Genomic DNA, 19,725 nt, shown 5'->3' with positions numbered 1-19,725 from the left:
ATTTGATGGCAAAAGTGAAAAATGTTTAACACTGAAAGAGGAATATTTTTAAACAAAAATAAGAACCTTTCTTAAGCACATTGAAGTACTAAAGTCAATTTAAAAAAAAACAACAACTTATTCAAAAAGGTAACATTGAAAATCATGCATTAAAAGTCATGTACAGAAACAGCATCTTATGTGGATACTTAACAAAGGAAAATATTTAAATTAGCAAAGTAAAGTGAAATATTTAATAACAAAACAAAAGTTCCTGCAAAAACTTGCCATTTCAAAATCCTATGGACTATGGGTTATTTCATTGTTTGCTTTTCTACCAGATTGAAAATAACATCACATCATTGCCAGGCTAAATTTTTTTGATGAGGACTCTTTTAACCAATCACAGCGCTTTTGTGTACTTTAAAAAAATATTACCCAGAATGTTTAAGATTTTGAAATGACAAATTCCTACAGACTGGTTTAAAAATTGTAACAAAATTTATAAACACTGGACTTCAGGAGATATCTTTTCTTGTTGAAAAATCGTCATTTTTGTTTCTTTATTCTTTTTTGCAGAAGTCAGCAAAGAAAAGAAATTTCTGGCTGACCTTGCATCGTCTTCTAAGTCATTTCAACACAATGGTGTTCAAATTCATTTAATTATATTTCCTGATCTGTTTCAAATAACAAACTATTTAAAGACTTATAAATTGATAGTTTATAAATAACAGAACTAAAAAAGCAGAAAATAATAAAAGGTCTGTGTCCTTGTTTTTGAGATATAAGCCATTGAAAATTTGGCAGGAAATGATTCTGTGTAGATTTTACATACATTTAATATTGGCATCTTTTTTCTTTCAAAAACAATAAAAAAAACTAACAGGGATTTTTTAAGATTTTCAATTTTTTTTTAAAAACAATATGAAATAAAATTATGAAAAGAAAAGTAGTGGTTTACGCAAAAATTTCCTTAATGGCACTACATGGATAAAACCAGAGGATTTCGAATATCTGACACTAAGTCAAAAGCTAGATCAGCAAACATCTGTAAATAGAATTAAATTTTTGAAACCTTGTTATGTGATTCTATCCTGAGGTCCAGTGTTCATGTATTAATACCTTTTCACACATAGCATGATGAATGACCATGATTTGCATAGCAACTACTGATAATACTTCTACATTTATACGATTAAACTCGTCAAAGCATGCCCAGGATCCAGTGCTTGTGTAATAAATATAATATTAGTGCAGGTGGATTATAAGTATTAAAAGCTGTTCCAAAATAATCTTTGAAATGGTGGTACATTTAATTGAGTGTATTAAGAAGAATTAAGACTAAGAAAAAGTATTTGTCTGTTTAGGGTCCCATTGCTTGAAAAATAATTCTGAATGGTCTGTCAACAAGAATATCAATAAAAATATTGGTTAACAATTAAATACCATAGTAAAAAGTCAAAATGATCAGGAAAAAATTGTGTAGCTATTGCTAACATTTAGATTATAAAATGTCATGAGGAAGACAGCTTGGATTTCTATATCATGCAACCATTATATACACTGAAGTACAATCACAACAATCTTTTTTTATCTAAACTTGAAATGCATGTGATTGCAAGTTCAAATATTTTCTTTTATTTTCATTGTTATCATCAGATTTACTGTGTCAAAAATTTAATAAAATAACGATACATTTTTTTGGTAAAATACTGTAATATTTTTGTGGTGTTAAAAAGCTACAATATTCTGTGGTGTTAGAAAGCTACAATATTCTGTGGTGTTAGAAAACTACAATATTCTGTGGTGTAAGAAAGCTACAATATTGTGTGGTGTTAGAAAGCTACATTCTACAGAAAGAAAGAGACGTGAAAATGAAGGAGATTTACAGGCACACTAAAAGCGATAGCAAATCACACAAATCCTCCTACCCTTTGTGCCTGGGCTTTCTGTATAGTTGTAATCTGTTGTGCCACAACAGATAATACTTCAATGTCTATACGATTGAACTCATCAAAACAAGCCCATGCTCCAGCACTGAAATAACAGTCAGATTAGGGTTACATCTAGCTAGGTTAAGGGAGATCATTTTTAAATCATAAAAGTGTTTGTAATAGTCAGTTTAACCAATGCTTCTTTAAACATTCAAGTGAAACAGAATTGAAATGATCTGTGTTACATAAAAGCATATAATTTAAAAAACAAAAATGGTTGACACAGACTTAGCATATAACATAACTTTATATAACCCTAAATAAAATTTGATTAGAACAGACCGGTAACAACAAAATTGGTAAAAAAATGTGTTTTATAGTGTAACTATGAGACCTTTTCTTAGGCTCAATACTTTAAGACCGCTAGAAAAAATGGTAGTTATTTATAGATGTCACTGAAAATTATCCTTCTTTGTCCTAGACAGAATGTTGTAAAAGTCGGAATTCACCACACCAGGCAAAGTGAACCATATTATCACCCTAGGTATCCTGACTTTGGTCTAAAGAAGCTTCAAGGAGAAGTTTAGGTCACCATCAGTTTTCAGTAAAATTCCTCATTGCCGCTTCATGATTTTTGAAAAATTCTCGATTCGAATGCAGGATTCCTATATCCAACAAAATAAAACATGTTACCCCCAAATCTGTTCTAGAAATAAAAAAATGTTTACCTTGCTAATCCTTTGAAGAATTTACCCATAGCCATGTAATCCAGCTGGTCAGAACAGTTAAATACCACACACTGGTTGGCCATAGCCTTGGCAAGATCCTAAAAAGACAGAAAGCTTACTTCATCCATTTTGAATTAGTTTGTTTGTATTTTTTTTCTAATATTCTATGCATTTTCATTTAGAAAACAATAAAAAATCAATAAATATAATATTTCAATGGTTTCTATGGTTCTAATTAGAAAGAACTATCTTTCATTTGCAGCATTTGTGTACAAAATGTATAACAAATTGATGTATTTTTTAGCATGTTTTTGTAGTTATTTGTAATCGATGGTTGTTGTTCCATTGATACATACTCACATAAACACGTTCAAATTATAAATACCTTCACTTAATCCTTTGCTTTCACTCATTTTTGTAATTAATTTCTTATCTTGACTAATCAAAACATCAGATAGACCAATAACCCCAATCCCTTAATTGTCTGCAGTTTACAATATTTGATCCTCAAAATTAAATAAACTTTTGATACAGAGATATGTCTTGCCTGTATATAATTTTGATAGTAAAAATGTAATATGCAAATGTTGAGATTAAAATAGCAATACTTTAACATGTAAACCATGCAAAGGTTTCAAAATCAATAAACTATGACTGAAAGGGAAAGGCCTAATAATCTCCATTGAAATCAGATATGCCAAAGCTTATACAACTGCATACCAAATATCATCATTGACTAATCATACATGGTTTCCCTTAAAATGGCCTAATCAAAAACTGTGTAATGTAATATAAGCAAAAGTTTCAAAGTTTATAGACCATGACTGACGGGGCAGGGCCAAATAATCTCCATGGAAATGAGATGTGCCAATGCTTATACAACTGCATACCAAATATCATTGATATACCATAAGTGGTTCCCCTTAAACTGACCTAATCACAACTTTAGCAAATTGTTTATGCCACAGCCAGAAAAAGCATACCTAAATCTCCCTTTTGACTCCATCAATATGGATAAAAATTTTGTTTACCTTTGTGGTTTCTGTTTTTCCTGTGCCAGCTGGTCCTGCAGGAGCACCACCAAACTTAAGATGGAGAGCTCCAGTCAATGTCAGGTAACATCTACAACATCAGTTATGGGGTATTGAAATACAAAGAATAGAGAATGATAGCCAAAATAAAGAATAAAGGAAAATGGTCTAAAAAAATAATGAAGAAAAGAAGACCCCCCCCCCCCCCCATATTCAAACTCTTTTATATAAAAGTTATTTTCACGTCAGGTTTTGTTTACTGTTTGGTATTTACACGGAACACTTAAATCTTTGCTGTGTTTATTATTCATATTTCATGGCCTTGTGCAATGCATTTATAAAACAGTGAAAATTTCCTGTTATACAGGGTAAAAAGGTCTATAAAAAATATTGTTCATCTTTCATCTGTCATCTTCATCGACCTGCCAGAAAGTCTGTTACAAAAATAACTGTGTTGGCAAATGTTAATATGATAAGTACACCATTTGCCAGTTTGTCATTCACTTATGGGAATGAATTGTTTTCCTAAATCTTTTTAGTATCACAAAAGAAAATATGTGTCAGACATAACAAACCATGACCAAATTTTTTGAAAGTCATACGGTCAATTGGGCAAAAATTATGGTCAGTCAAGTAAAGTCATGGGATTTGAAATTGGAGTGTTGAGACTGCACAAGAGAATCTAAACGCTAGATTGGATATCTGTTTGAATGTATAAATGAAAAAAAAAATCTTACAAATTAATCTTTTACTATAAGTATTTTAGTTATTCTTGTTCTTTTTCTGCAATGTTACCCAAAAAATATAAAAGATGTCTGACAGGCATCAACCCAACATCTCATTTAATAAATAAATCAGTAATGTACTCACCTGTCAGTTAATGGAGTAATGACGAGACGTAATGTATTACCAAGATATTCATAGCCATAAGCAAATTCAGCATTCACAGCTTGTAACCACATGTTATCATCATGCCAATAATATCTGATCTGGCTGACCCACTCAAAGTCATTTTGATTGGCCACCCCTTCCTCTAACATCTTAATCACAACGTCCCTAGCATGCACTTCTACTACAATCAAAGCAGACATGGTCATACGTCCAATCCTAGATATATTGGTTCTCACTAAATTTCGTAAATCATCTAATTGTGAGAGAAGCACATCAAACCTTTCCTTCAAATTTCCCTCGGCCAAGGCTTGGGACACTTCTTCTGTCCAGTATGTCTGGCAACCACAGATGACAACTTGTCCTGGCCAGTCCAGTACCCAATCTACTCTGGGTTTCTAAAAATAAATATTAAACTACAATTTTGCATCAACAAAATCTTGAGAAAATTTTACACATATCAATGCAGTTATTCTTTATTTATTACATCTATAAATTAATAATATATATACAACCCATTAAGTTCTCTTATTTCTAAAAGCATCATATAATTGACCAGTATTGCTATCACAGCTAACTGCAATCAACTGAGTTATGAGGGCCTTAGGAAAGATTAGTTTTATAGCTAACTATGTTATCCTCTCTAAAATAAGAATTATTATCATTCTTAATATTATTACTAACTGTAGGGAGGAAACCTATCAAACATTTAGAAAATTTTAATTTGAACAGATATCTTCTTTTTGAATAACTATGATAAACATGGTAAATTGTCAACTACCATAAAAAGCTGCAACAACATTTGCATACACTGATTAAGACTGTTTACACTACAGTGGATTCATTATTGTTCATGGGATACCAATTTTCGTGGATTTCATGGGTATAAGTGAACCACGAATATAAATATTCAAAGAAGTACAAATTTTTTATAGGCTTGTATGCAGACTTCAGCAAAATCACAAAATCAAATATCCACAGAAATACAATTTTTCCTCAATCCATGAAAATTGGTATCCACAAAATTAAAATAATCCACAATACGATAAACATGGTAAATTGTGTCAAATACCATAAAAAGATGTAACAACATTTGTTAACAGTGAGTAAGGATGTTTATACACAACATTTGTTAACACTGAGTAAGGCTGTTCATACACTATATTTGTTAACACTGAGTAAGGCTGTTTATACACTATGTTTGTTAACACTGAGTAAGGCTATTTATGAACAACATTTGTAAACATAGTAAGGCTGTTTATACACTATATTTGTTAACACTGAGTAAGGCTGTTTATACACTATATTTGTTAACATAGCTGAAACTTACAACTTTATAATCTGCAAGAGCAGCTTTGATAATGAGTCTCATACTCTCCTTCATACAATTTTCAATTTCCAGCATCCATTCTTCAACATTACCAGTGGGGTACATTGTCCTAATGAATTCTACTTCTTCTCCTTCTCCTGAGAACATCTTTGTTATCTTCAAATCATCTTCAAATTTCAGCTGAAATCAAATTAAAATTACAGTCAGCTGATCATTGATACAATTTTTAACACAAACACAATTTTTTTAGTTAAACAAGGGCCATAACTCTACTTTGGTACAAGTAAAATTCATCATAACTCAATTGAATCTGTCAAAATCTTGAGTAAAATTTGAAGATTTTTTTTAATGAAGTCATGAATCAATAGTATAATATACAAGAGGGTCTGGATGAGGGTCTGGATGAGGGGATCTTTATTTCTGTATTCTTTAATTTTTTATGCCATTTTTCTCTATTCTGTATACTTTTTGCCCATTATTCTCTATTCTTCATATTTTAGCCTCTCATTATTCTCTATTGCTTATTTTTTTGGTCCATTTTTCTCTATTCTTTATATTTTTGGTCCATTATTCTCTATTCTGCAAACCCCTATCCACACCCTCATACAATAGAATGATCAAAAGAAGAGATCTGGGTAATCTCTGTGTATGACAAACAAATATCTGTTGATATATGAAAAAAGTTCAGTTGTATAAATTGAGAAGAAATACAGTGTTTATTTTAATAAAAAAAAGTAGGTGTGTAAAGGTCCAATGAGCAGTCAAATAAAGTTTGTGAGTGACAGGCTGAGATCTCCTTTTACATAAACTTTTTAACTATAAAGAATTTTGAAAAATATATCTTCCATCATAAATGCATGTCAGCTGTCTTAGTTAAATTTGTGGAGTGAACCTGACAAAATCAAATGCTCAACTATATCAACTATATAAATACATGTGTTTTACTCACACTAGCAATGTTCTCGAAACATTTCTTGAGATGAGGTTGTACAGCTTTAGGGTCTTTTGTCTGGGAGAGAATTTCCAACAATTCATCGTCAGACAGGAAGTAGAATCTGGGGAAGGCATTTCTCTTTGTCTCTAGGTACTCACTCAGACCTTTCTGTACCTGTTCCAACAGTTTGTTGCTTTCACGGAGATTGTCTAAGAGACGATTATCTGGACAAAGTGAAATGACCTGAAAAATTACAAATAATTGATTTCAATCAAAGAAAAGAATATCTGGACACAATAAAAATAATCTGAAATGACAGAACATTGATTTCAAAATCTTGCCATTGTATATCATTTAAGACATCTATAAATCTATTGGTGCCAATCTATATCATAGCAAATCGATACTTAAATGTTAGTTTTGTGTGCATGTGTATATGTGTGTGTGAAAGTGTGTGTGTCATATCAATAAAAGTACTTTGGAATTTACACTTGAAATCTATATAAAAATAAGGAGATGTGGTATGATATGAAAATCAGCATCTGTTATAAAAATTAGGCAGAAATATAGTAATTTAGTAATTTAGTATAAAAGTAGGTGTAGAATGGTCCAATGAAGTTCATGAGTGAAAGGCTGAGTAAACGAATTAATAAAATCCTATCAAAATAAACTATATTACTATAAAGAATTTTGAGAAGACTGTTCACGGCAAATGCGTGTCACCTGTCTTAGTTTATTTAGTAGAGTGTTGCATTTTGTTTGAGGTGTTAAAATCAGCAATTTCAGACAACTCTGAGGAAAATTTTCTGTAATTTTTTGCTATTGAATTCTTCTCTTAAATGCATAAAGAATGTATCTGACTGCTTCACACACTTTTTTTTGGTTAAAATGTCCATTTAAGCAAATTTTGTCAGTCCCATTTTGACCTGAGTATTTCCATCAAGATATAGTCTTACCTGTGGATTGTCTCTGGCCGTCTTCATGATTTTTCTCCAGATTCTGTCCATGGTTTGGTACCTCTTACTCTCTACAGGAAGCTGTCTCTGAATGTCATCAGAGCTAAAAATAGGTTCCAAGTACAGCCAGGATCTTTGACAAGCTAACCATTCATCTAATACATCCTGAAATCATAAATATAATTTTTCATAAAAATGAAAAATACGACTTTTTTACTATGAAATAAAAATATTTTTTTCAATAATAAAATCACAAAATCAATTAACTTGCTGTTTTAGAATCTACAGCATAGTTATAATTAATTAATTTATTCCTTTATCAACTGAAAATAGTCTCACTTTGATGAATGCATCAATTTTTAGACTTGTATTATCTGATGCATGCTTTGATACTACCCAGAATGCTTTAAAAGATACAACGGAAAACATCGCTAAAATGATTGATAAAAAAAATATTAGAAAAACAAATTTCTTCTGTCTTTAATTCATTATTTGTACGGGGGCCTCTGTGGCCAAGTGGTCTAAGTAGTTTTACTACTGTAATCACTAGCCAGTCAACACTGAGGTTGTGAGTTCGAACCCCGCCCGTGTGGGTGCACTCAACTCCAATCTTAATAGACTAGGATTGTCAGTTTTCCTATCCAAGGTTGGTGGATTTCTCCGGGCACTCCGGCTTCCTCCACCAATAAAAACTGGCCGCCATGAAATAGCCCAAATGTGTGCTTAAAAGTGGCGTTAAAGCACCAACAATCAATCATTCAATCATTATTTGTACAAACCTGTGTTGTTTTGAGCTTATTTTCCCAATTGCTAATACGATCCTCAAATGGCTTCTTGTATGGTGAGAAGGACATACTCTGAGTCATGACGATATGATCGTCCAACAACTGTGATGTTTCTTCAGATGCCTTCAGGATGTATGTTCCTGTATTCTTATAGTCTTTAATCTCAAAATAAACTGGATCCCATTCCTTCTCCATCTTATCTAAGGCCTGTCAATACAAAAAATAAGACAATTGTAAATATAAGATCTGACAATAAAACAGTCTTTAAGAAACAGTGCATTTTACAACTGCCAATTATCAAATTAAATTATCAATTGTCTCAGATTCATTAAAATTCATCATTAATGTAATTTACATTATCCAGGAATCATGACAAGCAATCAATTTACTGTAATAAATGTAAGAAAAAAAGGAAAAATTCACAGACAAAAAAATTGATATGTCATTTTACCATAATAACTTTGATAGCACCCTCATTATTAACCTTTGATATTATAATTAAATTGTTCAATTGAACATATTTTTGGTTACTTTCAATACTTTGCCAATTGTAAAGATATTTTATCACACCAATTTCTAATGCCCAAAATTTAGGACAATATTATCTTGTTACTGTGGATTCATTATTATTCGTGGTAAACCAATTTTCATGGTTTTCGTGTTAAAGATGAACCATGAATTTAAATGTTCAAAGATGTACATATTTTTACAGACTGGTATCAAGACTTTTGCAAAACCAAGAAATCAAGCATACAAATTTTCTCAATCCACGAAAATAATTAAATCCACAGTAAGGAAAATTGTCATTGTTGATGTTACCTGTTCAATTGAATATTCTTTTCCAGCTACTTCAGCTACTTTGGTGATTGTAGCCATATGTTTATCAAGTCCCATCTCTAAACACTTGGAGAATGTCAGATTCTTCTTTGGACGAACTGCCATGCCAATGTCAGCTGACAACTGCAAATATTTAAATATATGTTAGCATGATATTGATTATGAAAAAAATTCTATTGTTGCTTTTCATGAAAATTTAGGTTTTTTTATTACTTTCAATCAATCCATTCGCTCGAGCTTTATAAAGTGCAATGTCTCAGTTAGAAGAATTTTTGTATTGTACATACCTTTTTTGTCAGATTAATTTCTTTTTTAGCTGAATTTCCTGTTGTAAAAATTTCTAACACCCCTCCCTTATTTAATTCCATCTTTATGAATAAAACTAGTCTGTTAAAGAAGACATACTTCCTAAGTATAGAATAGAAAACTTTTGCTGACATTTTGAAAAGAATGTTCCTTGTGCATTTGTCTCGACTTCTGGCATTATGACATTAATTAGTCATCAATTGTTCAGTGTATTCAAACACTTTATCCCAAATAGCATGGACTCATCTAGAAAGTGTGCTATGGAGAAGTTCAGACCTTTTTTTGGCAATGTGCAACTTTTTCCAGCACAATACAATGCATAAAATCCCAGATAGCATGGACTCATCTAGAAAGTGTGCTATGCAGAAGTTCAGACCTTTTTTTGGCAATGTGCAACTTTTTCCAGCACAATACAATGCATAAAATCCCAGATAGCATGGACTCATCTAGAAAGTGTGCTATGGAGAAGTTCAGACCTTTTTTTGGCAATGTGCAACTTTTTCCAGCACAATACAATGCATAAAATCTTAAATAGCATGGACTCATCTAGAAAGTGTGCTATGGAGAAGTTCAGACCTTTTTTTGGCAATATGCAACTTTTTCCAGCACAATACAATGCATAAAATCCCAGATAGCATGGACTCATCTAGAAAGTGTGCTATGGAGAAGTTCAGACCTTTTTTTGGCAATGTGCAACTTTTTCCAGCACAATACAATGCATAAAATCTTAAATAGCATGGACTCACCTAGAAAGTGTGCTATGGAGAAGTTCAGACCTTTTTTTGGCAATGTGCAACTTTTTCCAGCACAATACAATGCATAAAAAAAATCTCTTTAGAAATAATAATGAGAAGAAGCAATGAATCTACATAAGATCCTGAAATCAATTTCACAAAAAATCTTGAGAGAAAAAATACTTGTGTAAGTTATGAACATTTCAGTTTAACCTACGATCAATATTGATCGTAATTTTTTTTGTGAAAAAAAGGCCCTGGTACATGTTTACCTGTTCCCAATGTCTGTTCCTCATACCAGGATTACGTAGACCTTGGATCAGTGGAATAAATGGTTTGAAATCCTCAATGTTGGCCTTTATCTCAGCAGCTACTTGTTGTACACCTAATGACAATAATTTACATGGTAAAACTGTACAGAATATATTAAGCATTATCACAGACATTTAGCATCAGCTATTCAAACCATTTCAAAACTAATATTTTTTAAACGATACTGAGGACTAATTTATTTTCGTGGCTACTAATTTACATGGATAGAAGAAAAATTGTTTTTTTGTGTATCATTGATTTTATGGTTTTGCAAAAGTTTCCATACAAGCCTATAGGAGGTTTAAACTTCCTTGAACGTTTGACATTATGGTTTGCCTCTATCCATGAAAACTGGTACCCAACAAGTTCTAATGAATCCACATGCACAGTATATCTTCATATTTTGATCAAAGCACTAATGATAATCAACTATATGTAAAAACCCCTGTGGTCAATTTCAATCTCTTTGAAAATATTTAATTTGAACTTTAATTGCAGTCTCATTGATTCTTGTACACTATAAATTAATAAACTTTTGTGTGCATGTATTTTTGCAATTGTCAAGCAATGTGCACCATGCAAGATTAAATATTGCAATTTTAAGAAATGTTACTTAGAAATAATGATTTTGAAATTTTAAATACAAGTTTTTATTTTTGCTAAACATATCCCATCACATTTTTTTTGCAATAATAAAAACATCCCAATAATTTCTGAATATACTGAACCTAACATCTCCTGTAATATATACTTACACAAGTTCATCACTTCCCCCCTTATACTTGAGTATCATTTTCAAAGTAATTAAAGGAAAATTGCAACAGGGAAAGTGTATTTTTCTTGTGTTCTGTTTAGTAAACTGTAAGTACATTTCATAATTCTCATTACTGCTGAATGAGATGAGTAACTGAAACAATCACATTTCAATTAAATTTTGTACCACTCAAAACAACTTCAGGATTCAACTCATTTTTGGGAGGAGTTTTTGTTTATGTTTAAACTGTACCAATTCACTCATGAATAAAAATTTGTTTTATTCTTATAAATGTTTGAATATTTCATTATTTAAACAATGGTAGTTTGTACCTGATGCTTACATGTTTTGAATGTTGACAATTGAAATCAGATCATTACATTGTTCATTTTGTAAAAATAAGTTTTTTGAACATGGTCTATCAAAAATAACCTGCAACAAAAATCATTTCCAGAAGAGCATAAAATCAATCATAATGAAGGATTCCTAATTATGCAAACCCTTATTAAATATTTCAACAAACCTGGCATTTCTGCAAACACCTTATTAGATTTGTGCATTGTTTTGTAAGAATCGTTGACATTTTTCTCGACTTCTTCTGCATTGATGGCCTCCAGTGGGTCATTCATCCAGCTCTCGTGCCATCGTAACCAATCAGAAACAGTCAACCACAAGTTACGGAACGGTTCAAAATCCTTAACAAGCTTGCCTAATTTGTCATACTATAATAACAAACACATAACTAACTCAGGTCACATGCACTTGAAGCTAACAACAAATATACATTCTATACATTCACATCTATGAAAAATAAATATAACAGGCATTAATAATTCAGAATTTAAGTTATCCATGTTTAAAGATCCCCAACTAATGAGTTTAATTTAGTTTTGCATATGAACTGAAATATCTTTTTTATTTGCATTGATGAAGAGATACTCCCCATTCCTATAAATCAAAGTTCCTTAACATATTAAAATGGAAATAAAGTTACCTCTCTTTCAAGATCTTCAGCAAAGGAGGTTAATTTGGTTAAACCGTTTGTCATTTGATTGAAATATCTTTTTCATCTGCGATGATGACCAATGTTCCATAACTCAAAAAAATTCCTTCCCATCAAAAAATGGGAAAAAAAGTTATCAATTTTTCAAAATCTCCAGCAAAAAGGTAAATAAGCAATTGTATTACATTTTACCTAAACTCAAACAACTGTTGACTAATTCTTGTAACAGATCAGTTCAATTCATGAATTTAACCTTTCGCTTTTTAAACATTAGGTAGTGAAGTTTGTACTACTAATGTGTAACAAGAGTACTCAAATGGATTTTCTGTATTATTAAGGCCTAACAGTGAAATAAATAAATAATAATCATAGTTTAACATAAAAATAAATAAATAATATCTCTTTTTCTACTTTACATATATTAAATAAAATGCATGCATATATAACCAGTGGATGTCTATGGTAAATAAATATTACAGCTCTTTTAATAAGGCTAGCAAGACAAAGGTTTGTTTGACTTGCTTGCTTTGTTTGTATAAATGTTTGCTCAAGCATTGTAATTAAGATTGACAGCTGCAAACAATACAAGTAGGCGGAGTTCAACCTGTGTATAGGTAAATTTGATTATTTGATAATGTCCAATCAAATTTAAATATAATGTATACAAGTTTAAATCCGCCTTTTTATGTTGTTTTCATATGTCAATCTTAATTACAATGCTTGAGCAAACATTGATACAAACAAAGCAAGCAAGCCAAAAAAAACTTTGTCTTGCTAGCATTATGAAAAGAGCTGTAAGTGAATTATGTTCCCCATATTTACAAAATATACACATAGACATTCACTTAAACACACAATACGAATAATGCAACAGACGGCAACTTTCCTATTGAAAAAAATTGTCGTCATAATAAAACTAGAGGCTATAAAGAGCCTGTGTCGCTCACCTTGGTCTATGTGCATATCTAACAAAGGACACTCTCCAACATTGTAGACGAGAATAGACTTCATGACAAAAATCTCAGTTTTGGTGATCTTGTATTACTGATCTTTTAGTCTGTTTAGTTTCTCTCTATCTTCTTTAGTTTTTGCTCAAAACACAAAAGAGGGTAAAAAAAATCCTTATTTAAGAGCAATCACTCCTATGAAGAGTGACAGTCTACTTATTATATCAGCAAAATTTGACTTTTTAATAGATGTTGCCTTGCTGATTATTTTTGTGATTTAAAGTGTGTATTTGTCTATTATATTTTAAATCATATAAGGCATAATGGAAAAAAAAAATGTTTCTCTCTAAATATCATAGTTTTCATAATAATAGGCAAAAATGAAAAAAAAAGGTATAATTTGTCATTCATGGGCAATAAATCCTATAAGAATTTGTCTGACAGTTTTGACGTATATGGACAATTGGTAAAGCTCATCATTTTGAACATTTTTGCTCCGTTCAAATTTTCTCTATTCATAATGGTTCACAAAATAATAGACAAAACTTGCATTTTACCCTATGTTCTATTTTTAGCCATGTCGGCCAGGTTGGTTGATGGGCTATCGTATACATTTTTTAAACCAGATGATGTTTTAAGCCATTTTTTGTTTAATTTGGCCCAGTAGTTTCAGAGGAGAAGATTTTTGTAAAAGATTACAAAATTTACGTAAAAATTGGTAAAAATTGACTTTAAAGGGCAATGACTCTTTAAGGGGTCAATTGACAATTTTGGTCATGTTTGACTTATTTGTAGATCTTACTTTGCTGAATGATTTTGCTGTTTACAGTTTATCCCTATCTATTATAATATTCAAGATAAGAACCAAAAACTGCAAAATTTCCTTAAAATTATCAATTCAGGGGCAGCAACCCAACAACGGGTTGTCTGATGCGTCTGAAAATTTCAGGGCAAATAGATCTTGACCTGATGAACATTTTTACTTCCCTCAGGTTTGCTCTTAATGCTTTAGTTTCAGAGATATAAGCCAAAAACAGCATTTTACCCCATGTTCTTTTTTTAGCCATGGCATCTTGGTTGATGGGCGGGGTCATTGGATACATTTCTTAAACTAGATACCCTAAGGATGATTTAGGCCAAGTTTGGTTTAATTTGGCCCAGTAGTTTTAGAGAAGATTTTTGTAAAAGATTACAAAAATTTACGAAAAATTGTGAAAAATTGACTTTAAAGGGCAATAACTCTTTAAGGGGGGCAATTGACAATTTTGGTCATGTTTGACTTATTTGTAGATCTGACTTTGCTGAACAATTTTGCTATTTACAGTTTATCTCTATCTATTATAATATTCAAGATAATAACCAAAAACTGCAAAATTTCCTTAAAATTACCAATTCAGGGACAGCAACCTAACAACAGGTTGTCTGATGCGTCTGAAAATTTTAGGGTAAATATATCTTGACCTGATGAACATTTTTACCCTGTCAGATTTGCTCTGAATGCTTCAGTTTCAGAGATATAAGCCAAAAGTTGCATTTTATCCCCCATGTTCTATTTTTAGCCATGGCGGCCATCTTGGCTGATGGGCGGGGTCATCGGATACATTTTTTAAACTAGATACCCTAAGGATGATTTAGGCCAAGTTTGGTTTTATTTGGCACAGTAGTTTCGGAGAAGATTTTTGTAAAAGTTAACGGACAACGATGACGGACGATGGACGTCAAGTGATGAGAAAAGCTCATTTGGACCTTTTGGGCCAGGTGAGCTAATAACAAAGCTATTTGTATACAACTTAAAACAAAAGTATAACACATCTATTTAAAATACAACACTGAATTAAGTGAAAGAAGTCTATTATTACATTTACTTAGAGAAATATTGGTCCTCGTACAAGTCCATATTAAAAATCTCTAGTAGTTAAACTGAATAAGAATAATAAAGTAATAGACGTTTAAATGGTTCACTACAAAAGATATTTTCCACCTTCCTCTAAAGATACAAGGTATCTATAATTAAATGAACTTTCATAAAAACATCTCTTGATGTCTTTTTTTTGTTGTGTAGCTGTCTCATATTTTACTCATCTTCAAGGACTAAAAGGTCAAGGAAAAACTACATGTATTTTTGCTTGTTACAGAAAAGCTATGCTATCTAAATAAGTTTGAAAGATAACTGTCACAGTTAAGAATATATAAATTAACAGGAAAACGAGTGCATTATGAATAAAGAAAGCTATTGATAAGAGTATTAAGAAAAAGCTAAGAAATAAATCTGATACGGAAAGCTGTGTTTATAAACAGGTAAAAGCTAAAGGAAAAATTGTTGTGCTGTAAATATGACTGAATGCCTTCGGGATTAGACTGAACCTTTTATAAATCTTGTTGTTCATGTTATAAACATAGAATAAGTATCATATTCAATTTTTTTGTCTTATAAATTTCTTTGATGTAGTATAAACGTTTAAAAAGAAATATCCAAAAAATCTCAGTAGAACTCTTTCAATAATTTTATTTTCTTCATCAATAAAATTCAAATAAAATTACAGTCAAGCACTTAAAATATTTTTTTTTTTATAAAATAATAAGAAATTTTTAACTTTTTACAAATCGCTGACTTAACTTGAAAGCTCAGTAACTAAACAACATGATATATTAAGATTATAGTCAAATACAGAAACATTTTATTTTATCATTCTCACAGCACAATAATCATATGCACTAAACTATAGCGCTAGTCTTTCCTGGTCTGTTTTTACAGCAGAAATAAATCAAGGAAACATATTAAGGATGTGGCGAGGAAAAATCTGAAAAAGACAAAACTTCCCACACGGTTAGATTAGGAAGGAAAATTGGTTATATTAAAGGCATAATATATGTAGGGAGTCCATAGAATAAAATCTTTTTAAAGTAAGGGAAAAGGGAAGAAATGGGTTTAACTATTTATAAAGTAAGGGAAAAGGGAAGAAATGGGTTTAACTATTTATAAAGTAAGGGAAAAGGGAAGAAATGGGTTTAACTATTTATAGTAAGTACTTTGCCTTTATGAAAGCTGACAAGGAAAAATATCTAGACTTGAATGAGTATTCAAAGACATTGTTGTTATTCAGAGAGTTTTTCAGACATTTTTGTTATTCATAGTGTTTTTCAAAGACATTTTTGTTATTAAGAGATCTAAGAGTTTTCCAAAAACATTATTGTTATTCGGAGTTTTTCAAAGACATTGTTGTTATTCACAGAGTTTGAAAAAAACCTATCATTGGTTTATATATGTTGACATATATAATACTGAAAACAGGCACTTTTTAATATTTTAACTGGCATCAGTAAAAAAAAAGAAATGTGAAAACAATCAATCAGCATTTATATTTGGTTCAACAGATGCTCATATTATGCATCTTGCAAATAACCTTTGTCTATCATTCTTCACTGAGCAGTGACTGACAACCTTTACTCCATTGTTCATAAGATACCAGTAAACAGAAGACCAGAAAACAAATGACAATATTACTTTACTGTTGCCCTACTTACATTTGTAACTGGATGACCAAACAGCCTTTCTCTGTTGTTGTATGTCTGGGCCAAACCTTGTGCCTCCTTCAGTTGTTTGTTGATCCTTCTAACCTCGTTTGCTATTTCTTGTGCTCTGCTGATGTCTGTGTGGGCAGCCATACCAGCTACTACCATCTAAAAATGGAAAAAAAATTAAATTTGTTTATCTTACATTTAATTCTTATTTTATTTAATATTGAGCTTTTTGTATTAACAAATTATTTATTTCAATTTGGATACACAATTAACAAAAAATAGATACAACAGACATGGACACTTACTTGTAAGGTGTCCAAACGGTCATTGAAGTTGGCCTGGTCAGATGTCTGTAGTTTACGGAACCTCTCTTCATCCTCTTCTAACTGTGTATATGTTGCCTCCATTTGTCTCTCTATTTTATGGGGCCATGCAATAGCAGTCCATCTAAATGATTGAAATAATTCTTAATATTTGAAAAAAATAATAATAAATAAATTTATGATATTCAAAAGAAACCATGCACTTTATAAAAATATTTGCACCAAAAAAACCCCAATATTTTCATTATTTTTTTTACATCTAGTAGTTTTTGTTATTAATTATAATAGCAAGTCCAATTTTTTTGGCCAAATATTAGCCCTCCTGTTCCTACTCCTTTCATCGATATTATCAATGCACATGTACTGGAATCATTAACTTACTTTGCATTGAAATCATCTTGTGACAGATTGTAGTAAAATTCTTCTATCAGTTCATAATCCTCCATAGCTTTGTCAATTTGTTCCTAAAAATACAAAATTTCTTTTATAATTTCATAGTCGTTCAAATTTTGTCATTTTTCCAAAAAATAGTCTATGAAAACATTCGCAAAAATTGGGTAAATTATCATCAATGTGCTTTCTTTCAGTCAAATATGAAATGAACAGGGTACTAATTTTATTTCCTCAAAATTAAGATACTTTCATTTTGCAATAAAGGGATCTCTACTATACTGAGTAAAAAAAGTTTAGCAACAAATATTTCTTATAATAATTCAAAATTAATTATAACATCTAACATATAGCAATAAATAAATTATTGTGACAAAGAAAAGCAATTCTTAATTGACAAAAAAAAAAAAAAAATTCACAATTTTGTATATTTTTATTTCAAAGTTTATAAATTTAAAAAATATGTTCCAAAAAAAATGAAAACAACACGTAATATATTTCATGCATCAGAATCTTTTTTAGATTTACCTTCATGAGGAACACTCAAAGCCGAACTCAACTTTTTTTACTCAGTATATTTTGATTTTCTTTTCCTACATTGTAGTGGATTTTTTATTCTAATGCAATTTTTATGTAACTTTTTTTTTCATTGGCTAAAAGTTGCCACCAATCCATAGTTGACATGTCATAACTAAGGCCTGTCATTTTGAATTGCTTGGATCAAAAAATGTTTGTTACTAAAAAACTTACTATAATATTTATATACAAAATAAAACAAAACCAACCTCAAAAACACCGTTTTGATGTGATTTTATCCAAATTTGAATAGTAGAAGTAACTACAGTACAGTCAAACCTGCCTTAACGGTCACCTCATTTCAGCGGTCACCTGCCTCTAACAGTCACTTTTAGACTCTCAGAAATGTTTTCTCTATATAATTTAACTCGTTTCAGTGGTCACCTAATTTCCGCACGAAATCGTCATTTTAATGTTTTAAACTACAAAAATAATTATGAAGAAAAATATTTGTTATCAGTAATAAAGTCAAACTAAAAGTTGAAACCCACTTGCAACCAAAATCATGCTATAGAGAGTGAACTCATGAATTCCCTGTGTTCCACTCCTTTCAGTTTTCATTGAACTTATTTCTACATGAATATTAACATATTTTGAATTTTCTTCAAATTTCAAGTACCGGATTCCCAGATTTTTTATTTTACCGCTATCAAGTGCAATAACTCTACCAACTGAAAACACTGAAACAATTTGCCCCGATCTTGGCACAGGCAATGTTGGAATGGGATTTTTTTTAACTTCGTTTAAAAGGTCACTTTTGATACATCCCAAGAGTGACTGCTTGATACAGGTTTGACTGTTCTATTATTACTTAAATGTAAATGTTTGATCACATTATTCAACTATTCCTACCTGATGTTCCTTGATTTTCTCTGGAATTCCTTTCATCCATTCTCTCATGTCTGACAGTTCTTCAATACAATTACATTTGTCATACAACTTCCTGCTTATATCTTTAAATGATTCACATGCCTTCAAAATATATTAAACACATGTATAACCATTAAATTGATTCAGCACTTACAAAATCATTAAACACATGTATAACCATTAGAGCATGTACAACCATTAAACATGTGTGAAACCATTGAACACATGTATAATCATTAAACACATGTATAACCATTAAATGGATACAGCACTTACAAATTATTAAACACATGTATAACCCTTAAACACATGTTTACCATTAAACACGTATATAAACATTAACCACATGTATAACAAATAAATTCATGTATAATCATTAAACTGAAACAGTATTTGGCAATTCATTAAAATGTTGTGGCTTTCAAATCCATTTTCCTTTATAGTGCTCATCTTTTCTAGTTTTAAGTTATGTATGTAGTTTTTCTGAACAAAATGCAAACTGCTATGTGAAGTCAGAATCAAATATGCCTGTGGCTTCGCCTCAGTTGACAATGTTTTCTCGGGGTAACAATCTGCTCTATCACCC

The 19,725-nt window shown here is 30.9% G+C and overlaps 2 protein-coding genes across 7 annotated transcripts in view; one reads left to right on the top strand and one right to left on the bottom strand.

Annotated features, from left to right (window-relative positions):
• LOC127724169 (uncharacterized) overlaps positions 1-19,725 on the top strand; it is a 483,200-nt gene that overhangs the window by 168,511 nt on the left and 294,964 nt on the right. The gene's annotated exons all lie outside the window — the stretch shown is intronic.
• Positions 1-19,725, bottom strand: part of LOC127724159 (dynein axonemal heavy chain 1-like) — a 103,430-nt gene that overhangs the window by 70,294 nt on the left and 13,411 nt on the right. For all 6 annotated transcript variants that reach the window (XM_052231034.1, XM_052231031.1, XM_052231035.1 and 3 more), the window contains 15 exons: positions 19,122-19,241; positions 17,685-17,767; positions 17,286-17,427; positions 16,984-17,139; positions 12,032-12,230; positions 10,715-10,827; positions 9,385-9,525; positions 8,560-8,772; positions 7,781-7,945; positions 6,840-7,067; positions 5,891-6,070; positions 4,543-4,958; positions 3,673-3,763; positions 2,642-2,739; positions 1,911-2,016 (listed from right to left, as the gene is read on the bottom strand). In XM_052231034.1, coding sequence (XP_052086994.1) covers positions 1,911-2,016; positions 2,642-2,739; positions 3,673-3,763; positions 4,543-4,958; positions 5,891-6,070; positions 6,840-7,067; positions 7,781-7,945; positions 8,560-8,772; positions 9,385-9,525; positions 10,715-10,827; positions 12,032-12,230; positions 16,984-17,139; positions 17,286-17,427; positions 17,685-17,767; positions 19,122-19,241 — 2,451 coding nt within the window. The remainder of the gene's footprint in view (positions 1-1,910; positions 2,017-2,641; positions 2,740-3,672; positions 3,764-4,542; positions 4,959-5,890; positions 6,071-6,839; positions 7,068-7,780; positions 7,946-8,559; positions 8,773-9,384; positions 9,526-10,714; positions 10,828-12,031; positions 12,231-16,983; positions 17,140-17,285; positions 17,428-17,684; positions 17,768-19,121; positions 19,242-19,725) is intronic.

Source organism: Mytilus californianus, unplaced genomic scaffold (genome assembly GCF_021869535.1).
Source record: "Mytilus californianus isolate M0D057914Y unplaced genomic scaffold, xbMytCali1.0.p SCAF_14, whole genome shotgun sequence".
In the NCBI taxonomy this organism is placed as follows: domain Eukaryota; kingdom Metazoa; phylum Mollusca; class Bivalvia; order Mytilida; family Mytilidae; genus Mytilus; species Mytilus californianus.
This window is presented reverse-complemented; position numbering and strand designations above follow the sequence as displayed.